At 39.6% G+C, this 23,440-nt stretch overlaps 1 protein-coding gene across 1 annotated transcript in view; it reads right to left on the bottom strand.

The window, feature by feature from the left end:
* Positions 1–11,308: 11,308 nt before the first annotated feature.
* The window catches only part of MAPK11 (mitogen-activated protein kinase 11), a 48,618-nt gene continuing 36,486 nt past the window's right edge, over positions 11,309–23,440 (bottom strand). The window contains 4 exon segments of the mRNA XM_038394309.2: positions 11,309–11,990; positions 23,200–23,215; positions 23,217–23,335; positions 23,338–23,392. Coding sequence (XP_038250237.1) covers positions 11,917–11,990; positions 23,200–23,215; positions 23,217–23,335; positions 23,338–23,392 — 264 coding nt within the window. The 3' untranslated portion in view covers positions 11,309–11,916.

Below are 23,440 nucleotides of genomic sequence, written 5' to 3'. Positions count from 1 at the left end.
ATTATTGTGACTTCTTGGCTAGGTCCTTGCATTCAGATTGGTTATGTAAAGCACTGAGTACATTTTGGTCACTAAATAAATAACAGTTTCAACACTAAGTGAAATGGAATAAACATCAGCCAGCTGAATTCATTTTATGAATTTGCATTTTACAAATCAATCAATTTGGATGTTACAGTGAGAACTTATGGCTGACCTACAGCTGTTTATCTACTGTTTTGTTGGCAGGAAGAGCAGAGGAAATAAAGCCAGTAGGATGGGGTGGTATGTTAACTGTCTGATAAATGACATGACTGATAAACACACTTGTCTGTAAACTTGCTCACATATCCACTATCCTCTCTTCTTTCAAATCCTGCCTTCGGACCCTCATGCACACCAATGCCTAAATGAAACTGCCAACTGATAAATGGATGGGTAGAAGCCTGAGGTGTTATTTATGTAAATTATTTGGCATTATGGAGTTATGCATATCGCTGGCTTATGCAACCAACCATACTTACTAGTGTGCCGCTCATCCTCTCTTCCCTGATCCCCTTGTATTGTTATTTCACTCATTTATCATGTTTGTTTTAACTAGACTGGAAGCTGGACCAGGCAGGAGCCTGTCATATTATCTGTGTACAGTGCCTAGCAAAATGGGGGCTCAATCCTGACTGGGCTACTGGAAAATAAATGTTTCAGAGTAGCAGCCGTGTTAGTCTGTATTCTCAAAAAGAAAAGGAGTACTTGTGGCACCTTAGAGACTAACAAATTTATTAGAGCATAAGCTTTCGTGAGCTACAGCATCCGATGAAGTGAGCTGTAGCTCACGAAAGCTTATGCTCTAATAAATTTCTTAGTCTCTAAGGTGCCACAAGTACTCCTTTTCTTTTTGTAAAATAAATGGTGATACTAGCCCAGTACTAATCTACTGCATGCTACTAGAAAGCACTGTAAATGTAAAGAATAAGGTACTACTGATCACAGGCTGCCAACTACACCACATTATGTGGCAGTTTTCAGTCACTAGAGACTATACGTATAGACCGGTTTTCAGAGTAGCAGCTGTGTTAGTCTGAATCCGCAAAAAGAACAGGAGGACTTGTGGCACCTTAGAGACTAAGAAATTTATTAGAGCATACTCTTTCGTGGGCTACAGCTCACTTCATCGGATGCATAGAATGGAACATATAGTAAGAAGATATATATATACATACAGGTAATTTGGAAGTTGCCATACAAACTGTGGAAGGCTAATTAGTTAAGATTAACTATTATCAGCAGGAGAAAAGAACTAGTTTTTTTTCACCTGCTGATAATAGCTTATCTTAACTAATTAGCCTCTCACAGTTTGTATAGCAACTTCCAACTTATCTATCTATCTATTTATATGGCAACTTCCAACTTATCTGTATGTATATATATATGTTTATATCTTCTTACTATATGTTCCATTCTATGCATCTGATGAAGTGGGCTATAGCCCACAAAAGCTTATGCACTAATAAATTTGTTAGTCTCTAAGGTGCCACAAGTACTCCTGTTCTTTTTTTTAGGTAGAGACCACTACACTCATTTCACTTTTGCTTTAGTTCAGATCTGTAATTAAAAGGCTAGGAATTCTAACTGACTAAAGCCCCAATCCTGCCAACAAGTTATTTTGACAATAATTGGGTCTACATGAACGTAAAATTAAGCATGTGCATGTTTGCAGGATTGAGGCCTAATTTAACAGTTTTGCTTGTTATAGAGCCTTACAGTACAACAGATTGGACATCTGGTGGGTTAGAAATTCAAAACACCTCCCAATGCATCCACGCTCTTTAGTGGAAACAGTATAGACAGTTTTACGAATGTTACTTTGATATTTTTTATTACAGGAGAACACAAGGTCACTGGTATCTGCACTCCTGCAGTTCTCCATCCTTCTTGATGCTAGTCACATAAAAATCCTTACATTTTCATCTTCACTACTTACACAGAACTCATTTAGTAATGCACATTGCACACTGTGTTAAAAACCAACATTACAGCCTCATAAATGAGCCACACTTGGTTTGACCACTCTGTTAGGAAGTGCTGCTTTTTCAAGAGAAAGAGTCAGGTTTAATGAGGAGCAGTGTGCTTATGAATGCTAGCTGCTTGGTTCACATGGAGCACCTTGCAGCAACAAACACTGCTGTTGCTCCTACCCCTGCTGAGAGAAATAGAGGTGCTGTAATTAGCACTTAGATTCCTAATAAGATTGACACTGTGAGGGTGGCTAGGCTGAAAGATTTGCTGCTACTAAAAAAAGGATAGAATTTATCCGGGGAACAGCCATCAGGTTTTGTGCTACAAGCCTAGGTATAAAAAACTTTTCCAGAATGGAATGAAATGAAAAATACCAACAAAAAGCAAGCATGCAGTAGAACCTCAGAGTTATGAACACCTCGGAAATGGAGGTTGTTCGTAACTCTGAAATGTTTTAACTCTGAACAAAACTTTAGGGTTGTTCTTTCAAAAATTTACAACTGAACGTTGAGTTAATACAGCTCTGAAACTTTACTATGCAGAAGAAAAATACTGCTTTTAACCATCTTAATTTAAATGAAACAAGCACAGAAACAGTTCCCTTACCTTGTCAAATCTTTTTTTAAAAAACATTCTCTTCATTTTTTTTAGTAGTTTATGTTTAAACACAATATTTGCTTTTTTTTTTGTCTCTGTCTCATGATTGCGTACTTCCTGTTCCAAATGAGGTGTGTAGTTGACCTGTCAGTCCATAACTCTGTTGTTCATAACTCTGAGGTTCTACTGTATTTGTATCACCAGCAAATTTTTCAGAGATTCATGAGTGGAGCCTGTGATTTCTAATATTGCAAAGGATATTAAAATAATCTTTGACTGAAGTTAAACATGCCCCAAGTGAAGGTACTTTCTTCATAGTCATCTTTGACAGCTTCTGAGAATTAGAGGAGTGTGTGTGTTCTTTTGATCTAAAAATATACAGGAAGGAAGTGGTTTTTTTTTACACTCAATGCTCTTCAACAACTTCAAGGAAAGGGTGGAAACTGATCATTGAACTCAACGAATTGAAGATAACTTTTTCTAGTAAATGTTGTACTATATCCTTAAAAGTTTTTGCAAAAGTGTGAATAAGCCTGATCCTGCGAGGTGCTGAGTTCCCCTCCCCCCATCATCTCCTTAATCCTATGCAGTAGTTTTAAAAAAAATGGAGATGCCACTTACATTATGGGGGACTTTATATTGGGAAGCATTGACTTTGAAAAAGATTTGGAGGTTGTAGTGGATAATGAGCTCTCAATGCGGATGCTGTGGCCACAAGGGCCAATGTGATCCATAGATGCATAGATAAGAATCTTGGGTAGGGGTAGAGAGGTTACTTTACCACATACTTTACCACTGATACAACCTCTGCTAGAATATCCTGTCCAGTTCTGGTGTCCACAATTCAAGAAGGGTGTTGATAAATTGGAGAGGATTCAGAGAAAAGGTAGAAGAATGATTAAGGGATTAGCAAACATACCTTAGAGTGATAGAGTCAAAGAGCTCAATCTATTTAGTTTAACAAAGAGAAGGTTAAGAGGTGACTTTTTTTTTTTTTATTAAAACAATCTATAAGTACCTACATGGGGAAAAAAAATTGATAATGGGCTCTTCAATCTAGCAGAGAATGGTATAAATGGTATAGTGATGGCTGGAAGTTAAAGCTAGACAAATTCAGACTGGAAATAAGACAAACTTTTAACAGTCATTAACCAGTGGAACAACTTACCAAAGGTCATGTTGGATTTTCCATCACTGACCATTTTTAAATCAAGATTGGATGTTTGTCTAAAAGATATGCTTTAAGAATTATTTGGGGTAAGTTCTATGGCCTGTGCTATACAAGAGATCAGATGAGATGGTCACAATGGTCCTTTCTGGCCTTGGAATCTATGAATCCATAATAAGATTTTTAAAACTATTTTATCAAGTAATTGGGTCTCTGACCCACAGATGCATAATGCACTTTTCATATTTTACAGTTTTGTGGAGTGTAGTTTCCCTACTTTGTTTCTGTTCTGCTACCAATTCCAAAATACATCAGCAGCCAAGTACATTTCTTCTGATATTTAACCTTTTTCTACATTCTCCTGGGAGAAGAGCACTCTGAGGATTATGGTACAAGATACAATACAATGATATGCTTTTCCTCATCAGTCCCCACAACTTTACTTCCTACTAGTGTGTCTGTAATTTAGCAAGTTTAGTTTATGTGTACTTTTGCTTTGGGTATGGTACATGAATTTCAGATTTATTTACAACTCTTGGGGCTTGGGGGTTTATGCTCTACTATGGTCCTTTGGATGCCAGTCAGGTGGATAGCTCCAAAGTATCAAAATATTAGAAGAAATGTATACTGGGCTGCTAAAGCATATGGCACAGTAGTCAAGTGCTATGTACAAGACACGCAAGAAAAGCTTTATTAATTGGCATTGCATTTAAAATGGATTAGAGTTAGAAATTTGATAATGGAAGGCTCTTCAGTCTAGCAGGCATGGCAAGATCCATTCACTGAAAACTGAAGCTATTCAAATTCACATTGGAAATAAGATGCACATTTTTAACAGTGAAGGTAATTAACCATTGGAATAATTTACCAAGGATTGTGGTGGATTCTCCATCACTGGAAATTTTAAAATCAAGATTGGATGATTTTCTAAAAGACAATCTCTAGTTCAACCAGAGATATTAGATTTGAAGCTGGAATTCCTATAGAAGTCCTATAGCCTGTGTTATACAGCAGGTCAAATTAGATTATTACAATTGTCTTTTCTGGCCTTAAAATCTAGGAATATGAAATTCTTTACAAAAATACATACACTATGTACAAAGAACATATTAAAATTTGGTTGCAATAACCTGACTAAGCAAAATGTGAGGATCTTAAAGAACATACATACTCTAACACACTCCACTACTGCAAATTCTATTAACATAACTTGGAGCCAAACAAGCAATTTCCTCATAAAATGAAGTTTTTAGTAAAAGTCCCAAACCAAACCAAATAAAATCTTCACCCGTTTACGTGTGTTTTTTTGGTTAAATGCCTTGTAGGTCTATTAGGCATGAAGAGACTTGCTCCTAAAATGCTTACCTGAATTAAAACAGTCTATTTTGGCTAGGCTGACAAATGATTTCTTCACCTCCATTCAAATGATAAGCATTTCTAGCAATACATTTCCCACATATTCACTTCAAGGGGTAACTTCCTTTCAATTACCCTGTCCTGCCAGTGTAAATTGATAAACTTATCACATTACCATAGCATAGGAGAATCTCTGACCTAAAACTGGAAAATATTTTGATTATTGGAATTTAAGTGAATTCATAAAAAAGGCCCTTAGTACCCTTCTATGAAATATCTCCCAGAACTTGAAAAGTCTGGGAAAAGAAGGTTGCCCCCTGACTTTCATTTATTTAGGCATTCAGGTGAGATGATGACATTTTATGGCTTGTGATTGTATTTCAGTAGAAATAACTGAGCTCATATTAGCCTGTACTTAGGGTATGCATACACAACAGCTTGGAGATGTAATTCCCAGAGTGGCTAGACAGACATGCGCTAGCTCTGCTTGAGCTAGCACGCTAATGTCACAGATCTACAGGATTGGTGCTATGCCCCCAACTTTGGAAGAGTCTTTAGAAGGAACCCCTTCAGTGTGCGAGATCCCCTAGAGGGTCTCACTTTTCCTCCAGGGTAAGCCAGGTGGCTTCGTTGCCTCCTTAGACTGGACCTCTGCGTCTTCAGCACTCCCGCTTCACACCGTGAGCTCTGTTTACTGAGTCCAACTGAGATAGACTCCTGGTAGAGACTTGTGCATTATTCAGGGATTAATTAAGCAGCACTGACAAAACAATAGGGTTTATTAGTCAAGTGGAACACAGCATAATAAGTCCTTAGGTTAGCAGAGAGAACTGAAGGTCAAAGCATAGACCATTCTGGTTAGCCCAGCCAAGCTGTGTCTGTCTCTCGGGCTGTGTCTACATTAGAGACCTTACAGTGGCACACCTGTACTGATGCAGCTACACCACTGTAAGGTCTCCTGTGTAGCCTCTCTATGCTCTCCCATTGGTATAATTAAACCACCCCCAACAAACGGCATTAACTATGTCAGTGGGAGAGCGTCTCCCGCTGACATAGTGATGCCGCACTGGTGCTTATTGGTGTAACTTACGTTGGTCAGGGGGGTGGTTTTTCATACCCCCTAGATGACATAAGTTTTACCGACAAAAGTGCTAGTGTAGAAATAGCCTAAGTTTGACTTCCTTGGTCAGACTCCAGATGACAGCCCAGACTTCAGCATGGGAATTATGCTCACCTTCTCTGCTGAGGAGTGGGAGAATCTATCCTGGAGACTGGCTTTGCCATTGTTTTCACAGATTCTCCACTGAGATGGGGTCAGCCTCAGCCAGGATTTTTCTAATGATCCATTTAGTCTCAGCCAGCTAGGCAAAATTCATACCTATGTCTCTTAGCCTGCTCTGAGAGCAAACAGTCCTTTTCTACCACTGAGTAATAATGCAGCTTATAGGGGAAACTGAAGCATACACAGGATTCATAAAAATATAACAGAAAATTCCCATGTCAGCAAAGCTAAAAACAACACTGAAGCTGCAACAATCCCAACCAGCCCCCTGGGTACATATTTGGGTGGCTAGCCTGAGTTGCCATCAGTGCCACTGTGTTCAAATTGCTATTTTTAACCACACTAGATTGAGAGAGCTAGCACAAGTCAGTCTACCTGTGCTGGAAAGAGCCCTCCCAGGTGCTGTGTAAACATACCCTAAACTAAATCACACACTGGCATTTAACTGCAACTGTGAACTTAATGTCATTCTTTGACAGGGTTACTGACCTACTTGATGGGGGGCAGGGGTAGAGGGGAAGCAGTAAATGTGATGTACATTCATTTTACTAAGGCTTTTGACACAGTCCCACATGATATTCTCCTAAGAAAACTAAGGGAATGTGGTCTAGATTAAATTACTATAAAGTGTGTGCACAACGGATTGAAAGAACATACTTAAAAAGTATCAATGGTTCACTCTCAAACTAGGAGGATGTATTTAGTGGGGTTCCACAGGGGTTAGTCTTGGGTCAGGTACCATTCAATATTTTCCTTAATGACATGGATAACGAGTGGAGAGTAAGCTCATAAAATCTGCAGATGACATCAAGGAGGGAGGGGTTGCAAGCATTTTGGAGAATAGGATTAGAATTCGAAAGAACCTTGACAAACTGGAGAATTGATCTGAATTCAACAAGATGAAATTCATTAAAGATAAGTGCAGAATACTTTACTTAGGAAGGAAAAGTCAAATGCACAACTACAAAATGGGGAATAACTGGCTAGGTGGTAGTACCGCTGAAAAAGATCTGGGGTTATAATGGATCACAAAGTGAATGAGTCAACAATGTGATACAGTTGCTAAAAAGGCTGATATCATCCTGGGAGCATTAACAGGAGCGTCATAGGTCAGACCTATGAGGTAATTTTCCTGGTCTACTTAGCACTGGTGAAGCCTTAGCTGGAGTACTGTGTCTAATTCTGGGCACCACACTTTTGGAAAGATGTAGACAAACTGCTGAAAGTTCAGAGAAGCAACAAAAATGGTAAAAGGTTTTGAAAACTTGACGTATGAGGAAAGATTAAAAACACTGGGCATGAGAACCTGAGAAAAAAAGTCTGAGAGGTGACCAAATAATCTTCTAACACATTAAAAGCTGTTATAAAGAAAAATGTGATCAATTGTTCTCCGTGTCCATTGAAGGTAGGACAAGTAGTAACGTGTTTAATCTGAAGGAAGGTAGATTTAAGTTAGATATTAGGAAAAACTTACTTATGATAAGCGTTGTTAAATTCTAGAATAGGCATTCAAAGGAGGTTGTGGAATCCCCATTACTGGAGGTTTTAAAGAACAAGTTGAACACACATCTGTCAGGGATGGTCTAGGTTAACTTGGTCAGGACCAGTCAATACGAGGGGCCAGACTTTATGACTTCTCAAGGTCCCTTCCAACTTTACATTTCTATGATTCTGTGATCTGTGTGCGTTAATATAGCTTTATAGTATTAAATCCATCCTATGGAAGACTGACAACTTTTTTGAGTGCAAAATAGAGTTAATCAATCCATACATCTTGGATTGAATATTTATATGGATATCAAGAAGATCCAGAGTTTTCATAATTAATAACACATTTTGGAAGGGATATTAAACCTTGTGCATCAGGGTTTAAGCCAATTTCTAAGTATTAGAGATCAGGATGAGACCTATGTTGAGGGAAGATTATCCTGTATCTACTCCTTACTGCTGGGCTCTTAACCTTCCTGGGAAACATCTGGTATTGGCTACTGGGCCTCGGGTCTGATCCAGCATGACAGTTCCTATGTTTTAGCCATGTTGGTCCCAGGATATGAAAGAGAAAAGGTGGGTGAGGTAATAACTTTCACTGGACCAACTTCTCTTTGTGGAAGGGACAAGCTTTTTGAAGAGCTCTGTGAAGCTCAAAAGTTTGTCTCTTCCACCAACAGAAGTTGTTCTACTAAACAACATTACCTCACCCACCTTGTCTTTCTCAGTTCCCACACTGAAATCTTGAGTACTACATGCAAAACATTCCACAATGTGGAATGGCAGATGAAATTCAATGTTGATAAATGCAAAGTAATGCACACTGGAAAACATAATTCCAAAATATACATAAAATTATGGGGTCTAAATTAGCTGTTACCACTCAAGAGAGAGAGAGCTTGGAATCATTGTGGATAGTTCTTTGAAAACATGCACTCAACGTGCAGCGGCAGTCAAAAAAATCTAATAATGTTAGGAATCATTAAGAAAGGGATGGATAATAAGACAGAAAATATATTGCCTCTATATAAATCCATGGTACACCCACATCTTGAATACTGTGTGCAGATATGGTCACCCCATCTCAAAAAAAGATATATTGGAATTGGAAAATATTAATAAAAAGGGCAACAAAATGATTAGGGGTATGGAACAGCTTCCGTATCAGGAGAGATTATAAGACTGGGACTTTTCATCTTGGAAAAGAGATGACTAAGGAGGGATATGATAGAGGTCTATAAAATCATGACTGGTGTGGAGAAAGTGAATAAGGAAGTGTTATTTACTCCTTCTCATAACACAAGAACTAGGGGTCACCCAATGAAATTAATAGGCAGCAGGTTTAAAATAAACAAAAGGAAGCATTTCTTCACCCAATGACAGTCAACCTTTGGAACTCTTTGTCAGAGGATGTTGTGAAGGCCAAGACTATAACAGGGTTCAAAAAAAACTAGATAAGATCATGGAGGAGAGGTCCATCAATGGCTATTAGCCAGGATGGGCAGGGATGGTGTCCCTAGAAATCTCTGTTTGCCAGATGCTGGGAATGGGTGACAGGGGATGGATCACTTGATGATTACCTGTTCTTTTCATTCCCTCTGGGGCACCTGGCTTTGGCCGCTGTCAGAAAACAGGATATTGGGCTAGATGGACCTTTGGACTGACCCAGTATGGCCGTTCTTATGTTCACAAACATTATTATTTGTAGCTCTTAGGTGTTAAAGTAGATGTACAGCAGGCTTGGAATCAACATTAATATTTCAAGACGATTTGCCATTAATTACTAGCTAAGAGAAAAAGTAGATCAATTACATGACATTTCTATTTCTGGAGATGAACTGATCATGATTTTTTCATTATACCGTCAGGGCAGTCCTTTGGGGTGGCTTACACAAAATTCATGATTCCTAGGAAATCTGACTGATTTAATCAATGTGAAATCATAAGAAATCACTCAGTGGCCACTCTGGGCCTGATCCAAAGTCTACTGAAGTTAATGGAAAGACTCCCATTGCCTTCAATAGACTTTGTATTGCCTTCAGTAGTCTTTGATTGATACACACAATTTTCAAATGAAAAAAAATCATGAAGACAAACTATTCCCATGGTCAGGTTCTATTGAGTCTCAATTGGCTTAATGCAAGCACTAGATTTGTTCATTAATCAGTAAAGTTAAAGTTCTCACCAATAAGACTATATTGCTGCATCTGAATATTGGCGTGCCACTTCCCGCAGCTCCCATTGGCTGGGAATGGCGAACCGCGGCCACTGGGAGCTGAGGGGCTCCATGCCTGCAGATGCTCCAGGTAAACAAAACAACAATATATTAGATATTCAATTCAGTGATTCCATAGAATCATCAAATTTTGATGTAGACCCATTTATAAGCCGACCCCTGCTCTTTGATGCGTCACTTTTTTACCAAAAATATTTGGCTTATGAACGAGTATATACGGTATCCCCTGCATCTGTACAATATCACATATTTTAATTTAGGTTAATTCAATCATTGATAGTAGTCAAGTGCTATGGAAAATAAAATTTCCTTTTGCTTTTTTTGTAGTTGTTTATTAAGAAAAAAGATCAAGCAGCAAAACTACAGAGAAAGTAAATAAATGTATTCAAATTCATCAGCTGATAGAATAGCTGTACAAGCCAAACTAATGACAAAGTCATCACAGCAAAACAAAGTAATAACATTAATATAAAAACAAGCAACCCCCCAAAATGAGACACTGACAGAATGAGACATGGCATGACAAAATACGCAAAAAATGGACAGCATCTACTGGTATTTGCAATTGTGAATCACAAAGGAATGAGACAAACGTGGCCATATATTAACCAGAGGATCTCAGACCAAAAGATGTTAATAATAATGTTTCTTTATCATGGTTACACTTCCAGGGGATAAATCAGATTATAGAGTTAATTCTTTAAGACATCTTGGCATAGGATATATCCTGCTAGGAATTAGCTTTAAATTTAGTTTGTCTAACTCTTCAGAGACAATGGGCCTTTTAAAATATTGCTTTTAAAAATGCAGTTCCAATGAGATTGTGATATTTTGCTTTTCACAACTGTCCAAATTCTTCTTAAACTTATCCCTATTTTGTTCTTTAATCTCAATTATTATGTTGGCCTCTCATGGATTGACTGAAGGAAAAGAATAGAGTAGGGAGATGTTGAGTTCAATGAATGAACACATTATCTCTACGTTACAATCTGTGGTATCTTTGGTGAGATTTCCGGAAAACTACAGAAATTCCACAAAGCGTCTGTGGTGTGAATTCTTGTAATTCACTAACTCTTTGCTAACAACACAATCCGTAATAGCATCACACAGAAACTCAAAATACAGTTTCTCAAAAACTTATCCTCTGCAGTTTTAAAGACTATATGGAAAATAACGAGAACAGACATTTTAAATGGCAACATGACAAAGCTTTATTCATTGATATCCAACTGGTGTTAAACCACTCAAGAGACATCCAGTATGTTTATAAGACCACCACAGATATGACTACATTTGCATATTATGTCTAACTCATTACCATGCCCTCTTTTTCTTAAAGGCACTAGCTATAAATAAAAAACGAAAAACAGATAAAATTAGGGTAATGCCAGGAAACAACTGGTTGCGTGTATGGACGTCTACTTTCATGTTTGCACACATTCATGCTGTAAATGCACAATTTCAAAAAAAGTTAATTCAAAATAATAAAAAAGTTATCTTCATTTCTGGCATTACAACTGATAAAAATCAAACATGCAGAAAAATCCAGGAAAACAGAACTCAGTGCATCATTTTGTCAGAATGAAGCAGTTCTTTATCGCCTTTTATGTTCTGTGATTACATTCATAGTACAAGGCAAAAAACATCTGGCTTCAGTATCATTTACCTGCTTTTCCATTCCTTCTCCAACATCTTTGGATAGTAAAATCTACTCTTGGGAATATAGGTTAAATTGTAATGCTATGTTTTCAACAGTCTTGATAGTGCAGCAAGGCAAAACACAGCTGGTTGTATTTACTGTTCTATTTCCAGGCTATCCATTTTTAAATCAGGTGGTTTAAAGCTAATCATTTCTTCATATGTAATCTCTGGAGGGGACAAAAAAGAAAAAATAGGTGTGAACTATCTAAATCTGAAATACATTGCATTTAAGTAGTGACTGCATGTAGACCTTTGGTCTAAAGTAGCTGACAAGCATCATATGGGTATTGAAAGAAAATATTCAAGGCAAAACAGAACACAGGTACAATGAATTTATTTGCATTTCTAACATTACTAAGGACTTAATCAAAAGCCTGCTGAAGTCAGTGGGAGTCTTTCCATTGGCTTCAATAGACTGTGGATCATGCTCTAAGATATTATTTTATAACGTATTTGTTTCCAGCAGTTGACTACTAAAATACACTAGCCCTGAAAAGGAAATGCAGAGTATGCTGTCAAAGAGCTGCCAGAATGGCTAATGAAAGACAAAATATAATATAACATGCAACCTTTAGAAGAGCCTAAACATGTTTATTTTAATGTACATGTTGTCATCACATTTCTTTAGCTGCAGAAAAGTGTTCTTCCTCCATTTCTCAATCCATTGTGTTCAAACATAAATGAAACACTTGAAACTCTGCAGTTACACTTTGTCCTTTGAGGGTAGTGCTGTAATGTATGTAGATTTAAGGTTTTCTTTCAGGATATTCGTTTGCTGTACAGCATGTTAGCTCTCAAGCCCGCTTACACCAAGACTTGCCCAAAATGCACTGCCATTTTGCCCTGCCTTCTTGCCCAGCCCCTTTTCTCTCCACGATGACAGCAATTTCCCTTCAGCGAGGAGCAAGTTACATCTTTTAACTGACAGAAAAAAAAATGACAATTACGGCTCCTTTTTGTTAAATGCACCTTTTTCTCAAACTGGAAAGAGACTTTAAGGGCCTGATCTTCTCCACACTGAAGTAAATGACATATTTCACTCTGGCGCAGGAACAAGCCTTTGAGCACTGGCCAGTGTTTAGAGCTGATCAACCTGCTCATGTGAACTGGTTTTGTAAAAAGATCCATGTACTGGGGCAGTGAGAGAGAGAGTGCACACATGCAGTAAGCATGCATGGCATTTCTTTAAAATAGTCTTTAAATGTTAGGTAACGTCTTAGAGCCAGATCCTGGCCCCTGCAGTAGCTGCTTTGCACTGCTCAGGTGGTGCAAAGCAGTCATGACAATTGCTTTACGGACTACCAGAGGATTCACCCAGTTGAAGGGAATCCCTGAGTTGTATTACTCTGCACAATCCCACATGTCTGGGATACAGGTGGGAACAGTTGGGCTGTCTCTGTGTCCCAGTGATTGATCCCTAGAATGGCCCCTCTGAGCCTAAGACAGCCTGATATAAAAAAGAGCAGCCTTGAGCCACTGAGCCTTGCTCAGATGCAACCCAGGGTCCAGGCCTTAATTTCTTCAAAAGCTGGTGTCGGAGACAGTATTAGGAAGCTGTGTATGCTATGCTTTTGTAGTTATTAAAGTGCTTATTCTATTCTAACGCCATCTATTCTACTGAGAGTACTACTGCAGATGTTGTGCTAACATGAGTGGAAGTGCTGCAGCAGCTAAGGAAGTGTACTGCATAATGCATTCAACTCCAAATGGGGTGTTCCGAGCCATTGCATTTTGAGATATTTTCTAACTGATTAAACAGCCAGGAATTTGCTGGCTGCAAAACTCAGCAATATGTCATGGAGACGTAGGAAGCTCTTAGGACATACCCTGAGAGATGCCAAGCACTTGTAACCCCCATTAACTTCAGGTGCTCGGTTCTCTGCTCAGCATCAACCACTTAGGGACTTAAGTTTGAAGGATAAAAAATAGGGAGAAATGTGCTATCAATTTCTTTTGGAATTAGGCCAATATTCCATTAACAACTCAGAGAAATCCTTTATGTAAATGAGGCCTTCAGGGTCTCCCTATTTCAATGTAGCACTTACTGTGCTTGAGAAGCAGTAATAAATAATATTAATTGTCATAATAAAACTTGTAGAAATTTCTACTTGCAGGAAATATTTAGGATCATATTATTCATAGAAAGAGAGATTATTTGTTTCCATCATGAAATGCTGTCAGTGTGGAGATGTACATGAGCCTGGAGTTTGTACGGATTAATGAGAGGACATAGTCTCTCTGCAGTTAACACTATGGATTGGTTTCTATTAAAGTCCAGTTATGATCATTCCTCTACTTTCATCTAGCCTATATCTATTAATCTGAAAGTTTTCTTGTGTTATCCTGTGCCAAGGAAAATTCATTCTGGAATGTTTAGAGCAAATCAGACGGCATTCTTGAAACAGGCTGGAAAATCAGTACAGTGCTTTTTTTTTTTTTTTAAATCTATCTTTGCCCCTTTTTTTTGCCGCATCTTTCAAAGCCAATTTGATCTAGGAATCCAGAATTGGTTTATTCTGTTTTCTCTCAAGAAGTGTTAACACTTTAGACTGTTTGTATAAAGATAATTGGGTAAGCACTTGAATTAATGCTACGTGTTTCCGTTTATTATTAATTATTATTATTATTCATAATATAAAATAAAAATAGACTTAACTTTACAGAATTGAATCAAAAGAAGAAAAGCAACCCTGTTTCCCTTGGTATATTGTTTGGGTGAAAATCAGTTTTTTACTACATAGTGAAATGCTGAGTCCAACAAACCTGACTCTACTTGAATATGAGTTGTAGTTGCCTGCTGAGAGTTGAGTCACTATAAACATAAAAGCTACATTTTGAAAGTCAGCCACCTGATTAACTACCTATTTAGGCACCTAAAAGAAAGACTAATCTGATTTGCAGAGCTGCTGAACTGGCACAGGTGTTGATGGATGGTGAGGACACTCAGCACCTTTGAAAATCAGGCCATCTTCATTCAGGTGAATAAATATGGATTTAACTTTAAGCAACCAAATTCAAAAATTTTGACTGGAATGTTCTTATTTGTTTTGTTGGTCTTCCTAGAAGGATTATTCTACTGTCATCCATTTCATGTGTCCTGCTCTATTGACTACATGGAGATAGTAGGACTTTTCTACTATCAAGATGGCTTTCATTAAATAAAATTACACATAAGCTCAGGCTTATCCTCCAGAGAATCTCTTTCCTGAGAGTTGAATAAGGAAGCCAGACACCTAAGCACTTGGCGATATTCTGTCATCGCTGATTACGTTTTCTTTGAAGACTATTCCCTAGATTTTTATAGTATGTATCAAAGCAACGGAATAATCCCCCCTGCAATAAACTAGCTCAAAGAATCTCTGTAGATACTACATGAACTGATGAATATTAAGGTGGTGTACACTTCAAAAGTGGAATCGTTAAATCTCAGTTCTTCTAAAGTTACTAACATGTTGTTAAGCAAAGTACAATATTTTTGTTCCAGTCTGGTCACACATTTTGGCTGAAAAGCTTTAGCCTCTTGAGGGAAAAGAGCTGACTGAATTGGGCTGGGAGGTGGTAGTAGGGAGACAAGTGTTAAGAGGGAGGATTGTGTGAATTTTGGGGAACAAGAACTCCTAGGGTACTTTTTCTACATCCTCTCAAAATCTCTTAGGATTGCCTGATCCTGAACATATTGACCACAAACCATACGACCCTTCATGTACTGCCAAAGCACATCTGAGATGCCATCCCTGATCTAAGTTAGAAGGGTAGCAGTGGGTTGTATCACCCAAAACTGAAATACCATTGCATAGTAATTGGAGCTGGTTGCAGATAAAAGGATTTTCTCAGACAAATTTCTCTTTTGTCAAAAGTTTTGAAATTCAAAATGTTTCTATCAGTTCTAAGAATAATTCATATGTGAAACAGGAATGACCAAGCCTAGCTGTCTTAACACAGGTGTTATTTCACTGACTTCAGTTGAGTTACTCTTGATTTTCACTAGCTGATATAAGTAAAAAGAGGATCAGGCTCTTAATTTCATTATTGTTGCAGCGAGTGGGGTTCTCTCACTGGCAGGAGAAGTAGGATAAGCAGGCAGAGTTACGGTTGTTTTGGGTACCTCAACAGGAGTATTCTTTTAGGCAGTTAGGTGTTGGATTTTTTATTTTGTTTTCAATAACTAAAACAGTTGAAATTCCAGACTTTAACCCACCCCAAATACCCCTGATTTGAAATCACCGTATTATTAAAACATTATCAATTAATGGCTGATTTACAGTCTTAACTCTACCTTACCAATGCTTTTGGTTAGGGAATATAGTAAATTCTGTGTTTGCTAATCTGTCCTTTATTACTGCTAACATGGGATATAAATACCAAAATATGAAAAATGTCAGATATAAAAAAACCTCAACAAAATACACATAGGCACTAAAGATTTAGGGCAAACAGATATTATAAGTAAAAATGTGTAAAAAGTTTGATATATAAAAATACCACCCCATTCCACTGTAACTCCTGCAATCAAGTGATGCAAGGTAAATAATTCAGTATTTAAGGCTTTTGATTCTAAAATGTGCATGCAAAACGGAATGTTCAAAATGTATTACATAGATGTTAAAGCAACATGCTGTTTTTACATGTTGCAAGATTCACGTCTCAGAAAACAGATCCTTCATAGAACTTTTTACAAAATGTGAAATTAGCTGTTTCATTTATTCCCGAGACCACTGACAACCAACAAGGGACGGTATATTGTTATACCTCCACATCTCCCATTCAATGTCCCAAAACTAAATGAAGTACACTATACTACTCTGTGAATGTGCTTAAATCGAATGTAGTTTTTTCCTTACAAACCAATAAAAAAAATTTTCCGATGAAATTCCTCAGAAATGGAATAGAAGTGTCTCGCACACATTAGATTCTTTAATACAGTATACTTCTTTCATTCATGGGGACAAGAGTTATTTCCATAAAAGCTAGAGGAGAGACATGCATAAAAATCTTACAAACTGATAGGAAACTAGATTCACAAACTGAGCTGAGCAGCTGTGTGAAAAATTTTAAAAACCCTGTCCCTGTCTTTTTCGTTTAGGTAGTAAATCAACATTTCAATGGACACCCTTCTACCCTCATCAAGGAAAACATGGTTTAACAAAAGCACATGCCCACTGCACTTGTCTGTAACTTCATTTCTTAAAAAAAGAATCAGTCAAGGAACCATTTGGCTAAACAATGGCCAAACTCTCCCCTTGTCTACAGGTTACTTGAGTATAACTTACGTTGCTCAGGAGTGTGAATAATCCACAGCCCTGAAGGACATAAGTGACACCGACCCAAGCACTGGGGGAAGAGGGTTCTCCTGCCAACACAGCTACTGCCTCTCATGGAGGCAGGAGTTATTAAGCTGACAGGAGAGCTCTCTCCTTCAGCGTAGAGCGCCTCCACCACAAGCTGTGCTGCTATAAGTGCTGTAGTGTAGATGTAGCCTATACATTAAAACTGAAACTTTACTGAAGATCTAGGTAACACTGCTTTTTCAACGACGTAAGCTCTGACTCTCCGATTCATAGTTTAAGAGGAGCTCATGTCCGACTATGTAGCCATTCAAAGAGTCCCTTCACATTAAAAATACAATAGTTAGTTTACAAAGGTCTAATCAGTGTTCAACTTAATCCACGTATTGGTACAATACAAATAACAATGTTTAAGGAAAAAGAAAAATTGATTCCTCTTAAATGTAACCGAAATAATCTTTCAAGTACAAGTTTGAATGCATTATCTTATAAAATAAGAAATGGGCAACTTGCACAAGAAAGTGACAGTTCTTGCATTCAGAGCAGCATAAACTACAATTCTATGCTGGATTTTTAGTTCCTGGTATTCCTTCCTTTATGATATAGATTTAATAGGGTACTTATCTATACAAACCGCAGGTAATGCATTTTTTGTCAATATAACACAACAGTTTGAATGTACTGATGTAAACACTTTGCAGGTCTGAATGCACACAGCATCTCTTCTCAGCCAAAACTCCACTGACGGTCAGGAACATACTAACTAATCCATCTCTCACCCCGACCCCCAGGAAGCTGTTATAGTTACAAAATGCCTATTTACATTTTTGTTATAAATAAGCCTCAAATATGGAATATATCCAAGGATTAAAAACTTCTATTTGAAGTTAGTAAGCATTAGTAAAGCAGCCCATAACTGGGCCTATACAGTTGTTTTACTTAGCAAAACCAAGTACCGTAAATGTTTTAATGTTAAAAATCAAGAACTTGTATATGTGGTGGGAAGCAGCATAACACCTCCCTCAACACAGCAGTAACATTGCCATAATGCCTTAAGACTCAGAAGAAGCAACTTCCTAGTCTCCAGAGAAATTCGAACAGAAAAGAGGTAAAAATACTATATCAAAGCTTCATACTGTGTCTGTTTCTTGTAATACAGAAACTCAGTTGTGATCAAATTAGAGGATCTGCAACTTCTTCAGTTTTGTGAGGGATTTTCTAGTAAATGTCTACAAGTGATCATGCACAAATGGCTCTATTCCTTCATTGGAATATGATTCTTCTCTAATAAGAACAAAATGACAATATTTTGCCATGTTTTAATACTCTCCTAGCTAAAGCTGCAAAAGTATTATTTCAATCAGCCATTCTTTAGACCTACAAAGGAGATAAGGACATTTCTTTCTAAACAATCCGAACCCTTGATTTCTCCCCTTTCAAGAATTTCAACCAGGTTAGCCTCACTAAGGAATGCTTTTACCTGAACCCATTAAAGAAATGCTAACCAAACAAACCTCTCAAATAATTCTTATATAAGATTGCCTATGCACTTAATTATTCAGCACACGGAATGAGAACACACATTTGCTGGAATTCAGCATCTGAAATATTAATTGTGATTTTCCTCAGAGAAATTGTTTGATCACCTAGATGTTTCTGCTTCTATTCATACAGTTAAAAGTCAAAATAATTAAACTGAAATAATCAGACCATAGAATCAGACATAGTATTTGTCTGATTTTCAGAGCATTTGGTATTTTCAAGGGCCATTTTCTAATGACAGATGAAGTATGTAGAGAAGAGAATGAGGAGAGCTATACATCTCTTGGGGTGAAATTCATCCCTGTGCAGAGGGCCAAGAACAAGGCTATGCTCAGCTTCAATTCTATGCAAGCCCTATTTTGAAGCTTAACGTGGCCCATAGGCCTTGGGCTGGGCCTTTGAACAAGGGTTAATTTCACCATCTTTTGATGCAACAGAATCTGCTGCTGCTGCATAAAACATTCTTGCTTTTTATAGAGAAGTTATCCCCACTCCCAGTTTCAGCTCAGGAAGTGTTAAGCCAAGTTTGCCCCTGCAACCATTTAAAAAAAGAGGCTTGCATCATGAAGAGGAATTAATTTCGTGAAAAGGAAATTGTTAAACTTTCCTGTCAAGGGCTCAACCATCTGAGGAAACAGCAGACAAACAAATTAAGCACCTGTAGTTACAGTAGCAAATGCAGCACACGGATTCATATTAGACAAGATATGTGCAAGGCAACACGTGCTGGCTTTGCAGCATACAAATTTTGTGGAGGAGCAGTTGATGGCAATCACAGAATCACAGAATTGATAGAACAAGGAGCAATGGCTCTCAAGTTGCAGTGGGGGAGATTTAGGTTGGATATTAGGAAAAACTTTTTCACTAGGAGGGTGGTGAAGCGCTGAATGGGTTACCTAGGGAGGTGGTGGAATTTTCCTTCCTTAGAGGTTTTTAAGGTCAGGCTTGACAAAGCCCTGGCTGGGATGATTTAGTTGGGGAGTGGTCCTGCTTTGAGCAGCAGGTTGGACTAGCTGACCTCCCTGAGGTCCCTTCCAACCCAGATATTCTATGAATCAGCTTTCATCATCTATCCAGAGGTAGCAGAATTAGGGAGAGCCCTTCTCAGGTTAACAGAGGGTGCTCCTCCCTGACTGACACTGTGGCCCATTTCCTGTCCTGCATTAGCATAGCTTTGCACCACTACTATAACTCAGCCTCTGTAGGATTTCACCAGTGTAGAAGGATTCTTGGGTGGCACAGATATATGCAGCCAGTTTATGGAAACAGGATTGTGGGAGGGAAAGGGAGGATAAGAAGGCACTGGAGAGATCCCTAAACTACAGGTATCTCCAGCTGCTGGAACAGATCCTTGGAGCTCTGGGTAAGAGTGTAATTGGGACTAGCCATCAGTCTGCTCTCACTTAAAACAGGGACCAGCTTCAGAACTGGAGAAGTGCAAAGATCCTTTACAGTTAGTTTTGCAGCACCCCTTCTGCACTGAGACCTCCTCAGTCACAGCTCAGGATCTAGTCTAGAGCACTTTCCTCAAGCTCCCCCTTTATAGCATTCACATCAACATAGCCAAACTCCATAGAAGAGCATACAATTAACCAGGCTCCCCCATAGCTAAACTCCATGCTAAAATATGCTGTATAACCAACTCTGCCATATCTATTTTGTGATGAGGGAACCGCATAAAGGGCCAGGGCAGGATCCCTGCTTGGGCCACTCAGCATCATGTAAGCAGTGCAAAGTGCTTTAAATTGTCTGGAGACAGAATTCTTGTCCTCCCCCCCAGCAAACTCTCCATTAGTCAGAGGTGAAAGTAAGCCGGTACAGCCCTATATGGCATACTGGCAAGAGCTGGTGCACCGTACTGGGGCAGCCCGGCTTCCCAGGGGCAATTTAAACGGCCTGGGGCTCCCAGCAGTAGCTGGAGCCTCAAGCCCTTTAAATTGCCTCCAGAGCCCCGCTGCTAGAGCCCTGGGGTAGCGGCTGCGGGGCTCCGGCGGGCTATTTAAAGGCCTGGGGCTCCCCTGCTTCTACCGCCCCAGCCCTTTAAATAGCTGCCGGAGCCCCACCACTGCTACTCCAGGGCTCTGGAGGTTATTTAAAAGGACCGGGACAATAGAAGCAGGGGAGCCGCAGGCCCTTTAATAGACCTCAGAGCCCTGGTGTAGCGGGAGCTCCAGGGGCTATTTAAAGGGCTGGGGCTCCAGCTGCCTCTTGCCGCCCGATCCTTTAAATAACCGCTGGAGCCCTGCTGCTTCCCCAGGGCTCTGGTGGCTAATTAATAGGACCGGGACAGTAGAAGCAGGGGAGCCCCAGGCCCTTTAATTGTCTCCGGAGCCCGGGCTGCTGCTGCTACCCCAGTGGGGATGGTGGGGGGCACTACCTTACAGGGTGGCTCTGACCCCTCAGCCCCGCCGGCTTCCACCCTAGACCCCGCCCCTTCCAGGGGCCAGGCTGTCCCCAGCATATCGGTAAGTCACTCGACTACTTCACCCCTGCCACGAGTGGAAAGCTGGCAGAGGCAGCTCCATCGCATCCTGTGCTAGCCGTCTTCACCACTGCACAAGGGGAAGTGGTGGTGTGGTAGGAGAGGCTCAGAGAGAAGGGGGCACGCCAGATGGAGCTTCACTACACAGATTCTCCACTGGAGTATATTCCCTTATGCCAGTAGTATACGTACGTAGTACTGCCTTTGCACTGGTCAGTCCCGAACTAAGGGCTACATCCAGCTACATGAAGCCCCGTAGTTTGATGTAATACAGAATCAAAATCTTAGAGTCTGAGTGCCAATCAAAAATAAGAAACACAACCTCTTGCCCAACAGACTATCCCCCTGTGTACCACTAGTAATTTGGGAATCTGTTTATGTACCATTTTATGAATTCTGGTTGGTGTTATGAAATTGCTGTATTTCTGAATGCCTGTGTATGTGGAATCCACAGTTTGGCTGATACAGCTGATACAGCTAGGGGCTGTATCATGTCTACGGTCAATCAGACCAGGGTCAATGATTGGTCAGACCTAAAATGGTTACCTATTCTGGTGGAATCACCTTGGGACAATGGGTTGGCTGAGGCTGGGAGTTAGTTACTCAACTTTGCTGAAGGGACTGGAGTGGAAAATCCCCAGCAGCAGAATAAAGAACCAAGGGACTGGATGCTGGCTTTTAAAAGCCACTGAGGCAGGGTGGGTCAGGGAGACTCAGGAAAGCTTTCGGCTGGAGAGAGGAGCATCCTGTTTAACAGCAGGATCAGCCGAGGTCAGAGGAAAGTTAGCTGACAGAGAGGGAGAGAAGTTCCAGGTTTCTGAAGAGAAGACCATGAGCTGCAGGAGAAGGATCCTGGACAACCCAAAGAACTCTACAGAGTGGTAAGGAAACGGAGGCAGTGAAAATGCATACAGGTGTGTTTATTAGATCTGTGTATTCCTCATGGTAAGCAAAGGGTAATTGTGTTTTAGAATCCTGTGCAAAGGCTGTCTGTATGTCTGTTGGCTTTCATTGTCATGTGCCCCTGAAGAGTTCAATGGTAAACGCACAGTGTCCAGGAGGTGGAATCCTGGGAAAGGGTGTGCTTAAGAGATCTAAGTGTGTCATAAGGATCACCACTGGTCCAGGGGCTAGCATTTGGACTGCGACTCTATAGGAGGCGGTGCGTAATAGTAGAGAGCGTGCGCTCAGAGAACCAGCCAGGGCAATGATTATTCTTGCACCCTCTCCAACTACCACATGGATGGGAGATTTAAGAAAGAATCAGGATGTCTGGTGCACTCCACTTTATCTTCCTGTTTCAATTTCCTCCATCTCAAAAGGAATATGTAAAAAATTCCAAAAATATTGAGGGAGAGTTCTTGTTTACATCTGCGTGCTGAAAGGTAGAATAGCAACAGACCTTTAATGGCCATAGCAGCTGGCCCATGCACATATGGAGCCAAATTTCTGGAAGCCCACTACACAACGGAAAAATAGTTGGGCAAGCACTGGGTTCAGATTCACCCTGTAGAAAGGGATAACAAAAGCATACTCAGCAATTTAATCCCACATAATTCTTTTGGAATTGAAATGGTGCAAAGGCCATAGGCTGGCCCTCTACACAAAAAGGAACTTCACCCTGGGTGTGCACAGCCTAATTTACTTTAGCTTTTACTGTGATTGCGTGCATAGGAAACCATTAACAGGCCATTTGTAGATGCGTTTGCTATAACTGCAGAAGAAAGGTCAGAGCCAAAACCTCACATGATGTAAACTGGCGTCATTCCACTATCCCAGCTGAGGATCTGGCCCACAAGACTCTACAGAAGAATAAAAGTACAGGATCCTTACAAGATCACTTGCAATCTGCCTTCATGTGGGGCTGTGCGTGTTTGAGAAAATCCAGTGATCAGATGATGGAAAGAGGGACTAGAACCAGAGGGGGGAAATACACACAGATTTGCCTTGTTATTCTGAAGTTTCTGACTTCAAGTTGTGTTGCAATTCCCTGGGCAAGAACCAGACAATACAAGCAAACACATTTTTTGCTGCACGTTTGAACAGCTGCATACAATTCTCCCTTACCTTTCCATTCATCTATGGGTTCGTTCTTTATTCTCTATCGACTCATCATCTAGCTCAGCCTCAGGCTCATCATCAGGATAATGATACTGAACAAAGTAAGCATGTGCGAGCTTGCTTCCTGAGGCAGTTATTCTTTATCACTGTCTAATATAAGCCATCTCTCAAGAAGATCTACAGCTAGGGCAAAAGGACACTCAAATTAAATTTAAAACATGTCATGTGGCTAAGAGAAAGTCTAGAA

Source organism: Dermochelys coriacea, chromosome 1 (genome assembly GCF_009764565.3).
Source record: "Dermochelys coriacea isolate rDerCor1 chromosome 1, rDerCor1.pri.v4, whole genome shotgun sequence".
In the NCBI taxonomy this organism is placed as follows: Eukaryota; Metazoa; Chordata; order Testudines; family Dermochelyidae; genus Dermochelys; species Dermochelys coriacea.
The sequence above is the reverse complement of the archived record's forward strand: the minus strand, read 5'-3'. Positions and strand labels throughout refer to the sequence as shown.